Source organism: Chiloscyllium plagiosum, chromosome 25, assembly GCF_004010195.1.
Source record: "Chiloscyllium plagiosum isolate BGI_BamShark_2017 chromosome 25, ASM401019v2, whole genome shotgun sequence".
In the NCBI taxonomy this organism is placed as follows: Eukaryota; Metazoa; Chordata; class Chondrichthyes; order Orectolobiformes; family Hemiscylliidae; genus Chiloscyllium; species Chiloscyllium plagiosum.
This window is the reverse complement of record NC_057734.1, coordinates 49,653,839-49,664,895: the sequence shown is the minus strand read 5'-3', so window position 1 is coordinate 49,664,895 and position 11,057 is coordinate 49,653,839. Positions and strand designations below refer to the sequence as shown.

Sequence of the window (11,057 nt, the reverse complement as noted above, 5' to 3'; positions counted from 1 at the left end):
CCCCGTGGCTGAACACTTTAACTCCCCCTCCCACTCCACCAAGGACATGCAGGTCCTTGGCCTCCTCCATCACCAGACCATGGCAACATGACGCCTGGAGGAAGAGCGACTTATCTCCCATTCTTGCCATTGGCATGTCAGAAGAGTTTACGAACTGATCATCCACCCATTTACACATATCATGATATACCTCCCTTTGATCATCAAGTCCTGAAGTGGGACTTGTTCCTGAAGCTTCTGAACCAGAGGTATGTACATTACCCCCTGCATCACAAGCCCTCTCTGCCATTCAACTAATTTAACCCAGACTGTGAAAGTTTTGGGTTCAGTCTTCAATCTTTTCTTCCTGGGCTTGCACTTATTACTGGAGCTGTGTTTAAAATATTAAACTCAAAAGGAACAGTTATCTTGGCTGGCTTACACGTTATCCCTCTTGCTTTTCAGTTCGCTGTGCTGCCTGCCCAGTAATAATGTTTGGGATGTCCACTCAGGGCTGGAGAGGAACATGGAGTTGGAGAGGGGAGATACCAGTTAGCATGGTCAATGTAGGTACCAATCATACAGGCTGGAAAAAGAAAGTGGTTGTGTATAGCCTGTATATGGAGCTAGGCAAAACCTCAAGTGATATAATCTGCATGAGTACATGAGCCACATGCAAATTGGCAGGTCACTCCCCCAACACACAACCCCGCTCCCCCACCTCTACTCTTGAGGATTAGAGGTACAATTCCAGAAGCAGCAATAAATCAGGAAATGGAAGCAAAGGAGGAACTCAGGCAAATCAAGGTCATAGTAAATTATTGGAGCTGTTGGCTGATAACTTCCCAGGTCCTGATGGATTTCAACACAGCCGATGTATTGGTTGCAATTTTCTGAAGCTCACTAGATTTGAGGTTGATTCCTTTAGATTGAAAATAGCTAACATAACTATTTTAATCAAATCATGAGGGAGGTACAAAGCAGGAAACTACAGGGCAGTTAATTTAGCATCTGTCATAGCGAATGTGTTAGAAGGTATAAGATCTGGGGATCAACTGTTTACAATTCATATCAACACTAAAAGACAGGATGCATGGTTACCAGATTTGCTGACATTACAAAGGTAGGTTGGAAAGTGGCTCAGCGGTTAGCACTGCAGCCTCATGGCATCAGGGGCCCGGGTTCGATTCCAGCCTCGGGCGACTGTCTGTGTGGAAGTTTGCACGTTCTCCCTATGTCTGTGTGGCTTTCCTCTGGGTTCCTCCCACTATCCAAAGATGTGCAAGTCAGGTGAATTGGCCGTGCTAAATTGCCCATAGTGTGTAGGAACGTGTAAGGTTAACTGTAAATGTGGTTCTGGATGGGATACTGTTCGGAGGGTCAGTGTGCACTTGTTGGGCCAAACAGCCTCTTTCCACACTGTAGGGATTCTATGAAAGTAAGTTGTGAAGAGGTTACAAAAAGATATATAGGTAGGTTAAGTGAGTGGGCAAATGTGAAATTGTCCATTTTGGCAGGAAGAATCAAACCATAAAAGTTGGAGAAACTCAACAGGTTTAGCAGCATCAGCCAGAAAAAAAATTAATGTTTGAAGTCCAAAATGCACTTGAAACATTAACGGTTTTATTTTCTCCCACAGATGCTGTCAGACCTGCTGAATTTCTCCAATACTTTCTGTTTTTATTTCAGCTTTCTCAGCATCTGTAGTATTTTGCTTTAATTAGGATTAAAATATGATGGAAATAGTGAGCTATGGAGTACTCTGAGATGGACAGGGATCCTGGGTGTTCTAGGGCATAAATCATAAGGGTTAGCATAAATGTACATCAAGTGATTAGGAGAACATCTAATCTCACTTGTCACAAGAGAAACTGAATACAAAAGAACAGGGGTTATTCCTCTACTACTATATTAATAATACAAGGCATTGGTGAGACCCCATCTGGAGTGCTGTACACATTATCGGTCAATTTATTTCCAGGAGAATGTAAATGCTTTGGAGTCAGTTCAAAGACATCTTACCAAATTAATACCTGGAATGGGTGGGTTATCTTATAAAGGAACAATTGGGTAGGCTGGGCTTGTGATTAGAGTGGCTGAATTGAAACATAAGTTGCTGAGAGGACTTGACAGGGTAGATGTGGAGAAGATGTTTCACTCTGGGAAAGTCTAGAACTTGGGGACACTATTTAAGGATCAGGGGTGGGGATTCCCTATTCAAAACAGATATTAAACATTTTTTTTCTCTTGCGGAGGATTGCAAGTCTTTCAAAGGTTCTTCAGCAAAAAATAGCAGAGAGTTCTTGAATAATTTTAAGGCTGAGGTAGATAGATTCTTATTAAGCAGGGCATTGTGAGCCCATCAAGGGTAAGTGTGGACGTGGATTTTTGCCATGATCTTTACTTGGTACAGCAGGATTGATGGAATGAACAGCTTAATCCTGTTCCTGACTGATATGTAAATCCTGCTGACATCTATGATAAATGCAAGTTATTGTCTATCGTCACAGCTCTTTCAACTGTACTTACTATTTACAAGTGAACTGCCACAAAAGTCTGCCAACTGATTATTCAAGATAATTCCTGTACGATTGGAGAGGATCATGCTACCAAATCTGTAAGAACAAAAATTTATCTTAAAACTTATCCAATTCAGCTTATCTTAAAACTTATCCAATTCAAGTTAGAAGCCAGTTTCATCCCAAAGTATCTTTGTTTACATCTTATAAAAACACACCAAAGAACTGCAGATGCTGTAAATCAAAAACACAAACAGAAATTGTTGGAAAAACTCAGCAAGTCTGGCAGCATCTGTGGAGAGAAAGTGAGGACCGCAGATGCTGGAGAAACTAGCCAACAGGCACCTGGAGGAGGAAAACTTCATCTTCCTGCTTGGGACCCTTCAGCCACCGAGGAAACCCTCTTGAACGGTCCTACCCTTCCATCCTCCTTCCCACCTCTCCGCTGCACCCTCCACTCCAACCTATCAACATCACTCCCACTTTCTACTACCTATCGCCTTCCCTCCAGCCCCACTCCCCCTTCCATTTATCTCTAAGCTCCCTTAGGCCCCCTCCCCCCCAGCATTCCGGATGAAGGGCTTATGCCCGAAACGTCGATTCTCCTGCCCCTTTTCCAGCACCACACTCTCAACTCTGAGCTCCAGGATCTGCAGGCCTCAGTTTCTCCAGCCAAAATAATATCCCAACCCTCCCCTCTTATCCCACTCCCCATCTTAATTCAGGTACTAATTTCTTGTCCCCACTGATATTTGATGCTAATCACATTTTTTATTCAAACTTCCATCTGAATTTAGGTCCAACTCCCAACTGGGACCCCTATCACCTCTAATCCCAGTTTCCTCCATAAGCAAGCATAGATATTCAGATTTAGGGGATCAGTTAGCTCAGTTAGCTGGACAGCTGGTTTGCGATGCAGAGTGATGCCAACAGCGCGGATTTAATTCCTGTACTGGCTGAGGTCACTATGAAAGTCCCACCTTCTCCACCTAACCACTTGCCCCATTGGCAAGGTGACCCTCAAGTTAATTCACTGTCTGCTGTCCCTCGCGAATGAGAGAGCTGGACTATGGTGACTATACATTTATCTTACACTCAGACTAAACTCAGCACTTTGTAAAGAGAAATGGAACAAAAATATCTTATTTACAAAATTATATTTGCAGCAGACTGATATTTGTTTAATTTGTTACCTTTTTGACATCATAAACATGTTTGAATGTACACTCTGTGCACCATTATGCCTGCAGTAATAACACAATGCGATTACCAGATGGTGCTGTCTCTGAACATAACATTAGAAGCTTGACTGGCTGCCAGTCCACCCATACCCTGACCCTTCAGCAGAGATAGCAGAAGTGCTGGAGATAAAGCCTGCAGTAGGTCCACCTCATGGGATTTCCAAGAAATCCTCTCCCAAGAAGCAATATTGAGGTATACAGGCAGCAGAAGATGGGGCAGGGACCTGTTGGACTTGAGTGTGGCTGCCATTTCACACCTGCATAGTTTTCCTGCAACACTTTCATTAAAGAGATGCTTCTTTAACTTCCAATCCTATAGGCACTCTGTATCATTTTGGACATCAACTTCATATATTTATGAAACCTGTGAAAGAAAGATTTGTATTTATAGAACATCCTTTCTGACATAGCAAAACACTTTGGAATTATTGGAGCATTTCGAGGTGTCGCCGCCATTGCAAAGCAGGAAACATTGCAGCCAAAGTTCACATTGTAAACTCCCGCAAATAGCATTGAATTAATGACCATCTGCATAACAGGCATTGATTGAGGCGAAGGATTAGCTAAGATTCCGTGGTTAGTTCTCCTACTGTTCATTGGGGAAAAAGAAAATGGAGAATCAATTTAACACCTTAACCAGGAACAGGGCACCTCAGCAAGCACAGTACTCCCTCGGTACTGCATTAAGTGTCAGCCATGTCTCTCGGAAGAAACATGAACTCAAAGCCTTCAGTGAACCAGACAAAAATGCTATCAACCGTACCAAAACTGACACACAGTGACACCATTCATTTCGTCAGACAGTTATGGACAGCTGTTGCTTGATACCAGCTCAATGTATGATTCAAATATAAAGATCTATGCCTTTTGACTTAGCAACACATTTCATGTATATTAATAGAGCACTAGCAAAATGATTTGAGTTTATTTCCTTTTCTATAATATTACCACTGAGTTAAATGGTAAAGATTCTAACATTAAATAGAATAGAACCCCTGCAGTGTGGGAACAGACCATTCAGCCCAACAAGTCCACGCCTACTCTTCAAAAGAGCATCTGACCCATACTCACCCCCTCCTACTCTATCCCTGATTTGCCATGGCTGAGCCATCTACACATCCCTGAACACTATGGGCAATTTAGCATGGCCAACCCATCTAACCTACACATCTTTGGACTGTGGGAGGAAACCCACACAAACATGGGGAGAATGTGCAATCTCCATACAGACAATCACGCGAGGCTGGAATTGAACCTGGGTCCCTGGCGCTGTGAGTAGTAGTGCTAACCACTGAGCCACCATGCTGCCCTAAGAATTGCTCAGAAGAATTACAGGCTTTTGGTCATGTGACATAGTTTGATTACTATGTTTGGATTCCAAGCACCAAGTACTGATTATACACCTATCAAATGTGATGGATTCTCTGGCAGGTATCCAGCCTATGATTAAATTGGTATCATGTGGCTAAGGCTATCTGTACTTACAAATGATTGATCGAGCTAGTGACAGAAACCGCATTGCCATGTCTGTCTAGCACTGAAATGTGACTGGTGCCGTACGTGTCGAGTGCCTGATGGTCAGTGTTGTAGTAATCCAGAGAATGGGCTTGATCATCAATACGCCGTCGTATAGACTCAGCAAACCCATTTGAGAGCAGCAGAGATATCTGAATTACAAAGAGAGACCAGAAGTTATGCCGGGAACATTGTGCAAATCTATCTCCCACACAACAGAGGTCGTGGTATAACAGAGGCTCCTGTGGTGAGAAATATGATACATCAGAATGTTACAGAGAAATGTTTACTGCTGAAGCTGTCTATTTTGGTTTGGTTTTCACTTCTCATCCAGTATCCCATGCTTCACTTGCATATGTTTTAAACAATACATCACTGAGAAGAACACACATGCAGAATTGGGAAAATTTAAGCTTTTAATATTATAAAAGGAGTAGATGCAAGATACCCCTTGCAATAGGGTTCCAATGAGCTACTCAGCTAATTGGGTGAGTAAATGATTCATGCCATGTGGCACTAAACAGTACCCTCTTTCCTCCACGCCATGAGGGCTTTGTTGTTCAATGCATTTGTTGATCGTGCTGTGTGCATAAACGGTCTCAGTGCTCGCAAACTAAGAAGAGGAAGATTAGCGTTGCTTCCCACACCTGGCTAGTACACCTGATGAGCATTCCAGGAAGGTGTCCTTAGTGGATTTCTGATTGGGCGGTGGGGGAGCAGGGTTTTCATCCTGTCTGGATGCAACTCACTGAATGAAATAGAACGTCCAGGCTGACATATGAACAATGTCAACTTGAGCATTTTTATCCATGGAGTTGTACTCCAGCAAGAATTATCACCTTCAACAGCAAACAGCAAACAACCCAGCAAATCAAGATTCACACAGCAATAACTTTCCTTGCCAACAGTCGCAGAGATAAAAAAAAAGAGGCCACTAACATTTGAGTTGAAGTTAGAATCCATCGGTTTACTTAGCAGTCCATTTCCAAATTTTAAGGCTTCTATGATACGATGGTACGTCTGGACCCTTTGATTTTCCTCCATAGACTCAACAGAAAATTTAAAACCTGTTGGAGGCCAGAAAAAAATGTTACCATTCAATTCACTGGGAGGGAAACACAGATTTGCTTGTTTATCCCTTGAATAAATGCCGAAAAGTAAAGAACTTGCATATCCAAACACAGCAATGAGTTCTTTAAGCAGTGGAATTTATACATGTTTATGTCAGATTACATAATTCGCATTCAAAGCTGGGTTCAGAAGCCAAAAGATGAAGAAATAAATGACCACAATACACACCAAATCACAAAACCCAAGAGTTATTTCAGGAAAATAGAAATAGGAAACAAATGGTGTCTTCACTGGTGTCTCTGTCATTCCAAATATGAATGAAAATGAATGAATAAATGATTTATTGTCACATTTATCTCAGGAGATACTATGAAAAGAGTTAGATTAGATTAGATTAGATTACAGTGTGGAAACAGGCCCTTCGGCCCAACAAGTCCACACCGACCCGCCAAAGCGAAACCCACCCATACCCCTACATTTACCCCTTACCTAACACTACGGGCAATTTAGCATGGCCAATTCACCTGACCTGCACATCTTTGGACTGTGGGAGGAAACCGGAGCACCCGGAGGAAACCCACGCAGGCACGGGGAGAACGTGCAAACTCCACACAGTCAGTCGCCTGAGTCGGGAATTGAACCCGGGTCTCTGGCGCTGCGAGGCAGCAGTGCTAACCACTGTGCCACCGTGCCGCCCAATCTGTTGCCACAATCTGGCGCCATTTTGAGGTACAAAAGAATAGAAAGATAAATATTAAATAGAATTCATCTTCATCAACCGGGGTCTCAAACATGGCTCTGGGACTTATGCAAGGCCCCCACTCCAGACCTACCACAGCCAGGGGTCCCTGCTCTGCCACCATTGCAGCCAACGCCTTGTCAGCAATTCCATGAATCCCTGCTCTGGTCACCACCAACACTGCTCCAGCCTCCCCACACCATCAGGGAGATGAAGAAAAGAAGAAGAAACAGAAAAAAAGAGAGTGAGAGAGAGAAAGAAATAAAAAGAATTTGGCCAACCTGGAGCAGACAGGCCTGGCGTGCTGGTGCCACCATCTTGAATAGCTGGGCCCACTCTCCCCTCTGCGCTACACAGGCTACACACAGAGTTAAGCTCCAAATCCACTGTCCTCATCAAACTCTCCCTGGGGCAGGTAAACTTAGATGCACAGGAGAAGCTTCCAGCACAATGTCCCGACAAACAGTGACAGGACACATACTGCATATGTTTGAAATGGAGTAAAGCTCCCACTGTATCACATTAACAATAGGCTTAACAGCACCAAGCAGGAAGAGTAAAGCAACAGAATTTGAAGGGAATTTCTCGTGATCATTAGCCTTGAACTGATTGAGAGAACTGCAGATAATTTGGGTCAGTTGTGTTAATGTCGTGTCTTTGAGGTTTTCACAGATCTTCCATGGCACCATATGAGGAGAAACTTTGTGGAAACACAGACAAACAGCTAGACAAGTACACAGATATATAAACAGAGACAACATAAAACAACAGAACTAAATGAGAAGACAGATACATAGGTACTTTAATTGTTAACCATACCTTTCAGTATGTTGAGGATGAGGCAGAGAATGATTCCCTTGGATGGCAGAGGTGGGAAGTACATCACGTAGTCACCCACCGAAACATTCAGTGGTACCATAATGGAAGCTTTGTATTCTTTCAAATCTTTAAGCGTTAAAATGCCATCTATTTAAGTAGAAAGCAATGATCTGAGAAATTTTTGAACATTCAATAACCACTCAGATAGTGTTTGAGGCATGATCAGGAAAACCAGCACCGACAACCAAGAACCATGAAATCAGCTAACCATGAGCCTGTTCAATTTGCGAGGTGGCCATGAGATGGTGACACTCTGCAAAGATTGACGTGTAAGGTGACCAAAAACAAGGGGTGTCAGGGTGGAATGACTTCATATGGGAATTACAGTGACAAAACCAGCAGGAACATGCTCAAAAAGAGTTGGAACCTCCACCTGAGGCTCTCCTGGCCGTGTACTGATGCACCAAGGATTACGAAATGGATTTCAGTGTTTAGGGCTCGACATATCAGTGGGGAGTTTGGTGTCAGAGGTTGGTTGTTTATACAGAGAGTGGTGGGTGCTTGGAATGCACTGCCAGCAGTGGGAGTAGAATCAGATACTTTAGGGACATTTAAGTGACTCTTGGATAGTCACAATGGATGACAGTAAAATGAAGGGTACGCATGTTAGTTTGATCTTAGAGTAGGATAAAAGGCTGGCCCAACATTGAGGGCCGAAGGGTCTGTACTGTGCTATACTGGTGTATGTTCTACGTTCTATAAGAAATGAAGCCTGACAGGTCACCTGGCATCAACTTCAGCATTGGAAATGACAATGGCAAATCCCAACACTGTTCCCTGCAAAGTTCTCCTTCGAACATCTGGGGTTTGTGCCAAAATTAAGAGAGCGATCCTAAATAGTCTCACAGACTAGCCAAATGACAAAGTGACAGTTCTACAGAATCATAAATTACAAACAATGTCCCAGCCCCCAATCCATCTGCTAATCTGCCTCCTATGCATTTGACTGGTGAATCATACTCTTCAGTGTTGAACATCAATTTGGAGAAAACATTCAGGTGACAAGAACACATAACGCAGTATCGATGGGGATGTGGGTGTGGACGCAACAATGGCCACCATCAGGATTGGCTGACGAGCATGAATACTGTCTGAAACCAAAAGGGCGTAACTACTCGATTGGACTGGGCAAGTGGTGAGAGCATCAAAAAGTGGAAAAGACCTATTTGATTGGATCCTCAGCAATCTGTCACGTGTGTCAGTCTCTGACCATATCGCTAAGAGAGAACGCTGCACAATCTTGAAAGTGACAACGTTCCAGCCTCACATTCAGGATACCATCCATCGTGATGTGGGACACAACCATTATGCTAAATGGCACAGATTCTGAATAGATTTAGTAACGCAAGACTGGGCATCCATGAGGTGCTGTGGGCCATCAGTAGGAGCAGAGTAGTACGCTAGCACAATCTGCAACCTCATGGCCAGGTATATACCCCACTCAACCATTATCATCAAACCATGGGATCAATCCTGGTTGAATGCAGAGTGCAGCAGTGCATGACAGAGCAGTACAAAGTATGCTTAAAAATAAGGTGTCAGCCTCGTGAAGATATCAAACAGGGCTGGTTACAATCCAAATAGCACAAGCAGCAAGTGATACACTGAACTAAGCAATCCCTCAACCAATGGTGCAGTCCTGCCGCATCTATTTGGGAATGGTGGTGGACAATTTAATAAGGAGAACGTGAGGAGTGCAGATGCTGGAGATCAGAGTCAAAGAGTGTGGTGCTGGAAAAGCACAGCAAGTCAGGCAGCATCCGAGGAACAGCAGGATCAACATTTCAGGCATAAACTCTTCATCAGGAATGAGGTTTGTGGGCCGGGGGTCTGAGAAATAAATGGGAGGTGGGTGGGGTTGGGGGGAAGGTAGCTGGGAATGTGATAGGTGGATAGAGGTGGGGGGGGAAGGTGATAGGTTGGAGAGGAGGGTGGAGCAGATAAGTGGGAAGGAAGATGGACAGGTGGGACAGTTCAAGAGGGTGGTGCCGAGTTGGAAGGTTGGATCTGGGAAAAGGGGGAGGGAGGGGAAATGGGAAAACTGATGAAATTCACATTGACCCTGTGTGGTTGATGGGTCCCAAGGCGGAAGATGAGACATTCTTCCTCCAGGCGTTGGATGGTTAGGGTTTGGCAATGGAGGAGGCCCAGGACCTTGGCAGAGTGGGAAGGGGAGTTAAAGTGTTCGGGCTCCAGGGGTTGGTTGGTGTGGGTGTCCCAGAAATGTTCTTGGAGACGATCCGCAAGTCGGTGTCCAGTCTCCCCAATGTAGAGGAGACTACATCGGGTGCAACGGATCCAGTCGACGATGTCATTGGTTAGGCCAGTTTTGGAATACTGCTTTCAGTTCTGGTCTCCCTACTGTAGGAAGGATGTTGCTAAACTTGAAAGGCTTCAGAAAAGATTTACAAAGAAGTAGACAGGGTCTTCCGTAATTACACCGGCACCACTCCCCACCTCTTCCTCCGCTATATTGATTACTGCATTGGCGCCACCTCGTGCTCCCGCGAGGAGGTTGAGCAATTCATCAACTTCACCAACACATTCCACCCTGACCTTAAATTTACCTGGGCCATCTCTGACACCTCACTCCCCTTCCTGGACCTCTCCATCTCCATCAGTGACGACCGACTTGACACTGACATTTTCTACAAACCCACCGACTCCCACAGCTACCTGGATTACACCTCTTCCCATCCTACCTCCTGCAAAAATGTCATCCTGCATTCCCAATTCCTCCGCCGTATCTGCTCCCAGGAGGAGCAGTTCCACCACAGAACACACCAGATGGCCTCCTTCTTTAGAGACAGCAATTTCCCTTCCCACGTGGTTAAAGATGCCCTCCAACGCATCTCGTCCACATCCCGCATCTCTGCCCTCAGACCCAACCCCTCCAACCGTAACAAGGACAGAACGCCCCGGTGCTCACCTTCCACCCCACCAACCTTCGCATAAACCAAATCATCGCCGACATTTCCGCCACCTCCAAACAGACCCCACAATCAGGGATATATTTCCCTCCCCACCCCTCTCCGCCTTCCGCAAAGACCGTTCCCTCCGTGACTACCTGGTCAGGTCCACGCCCCCCTACGACCCACCCTCCCATCCTGGCAC

At 44.7% G+C, this 11,057-nt stretch overlaps 1 protein-coding gene across 1 annotated transcript in view; it reads right to left on the bottom strand.

Moving 5' to 3' along the window:
• LOC122562431 overlaps positions 1 to 11,057 on the bottom strand; it is an 85,027-nt gene that overhangs the window by 16,492 nt on the left and 57,478 nt on the right. Inside the window, exons 7-10 of the mRNA XM_043715288.1 lie at positions 7,884 to 8,030; positions 6,194 to 6,321; positions 5,225 to 5,406; positions 2,509 to 2,594 (exon numbers count right to left, since the gene is read on the bottom strand). Coding sequence (XP_043571223.1) covers positions 2,509 to 2,594; positions 5,225 to 5,406; positions 6,194 to 6,321; positions 7,884 to 8,030 — 543 coding nt within the window. The remainder of the gene's footprint in view (positions 1 to 2,508; positions 2,595 to 5,224; positions 5,407 to 6,193; positions 6,322 to 7,883; positions 8,031 to 11,057) is intronic.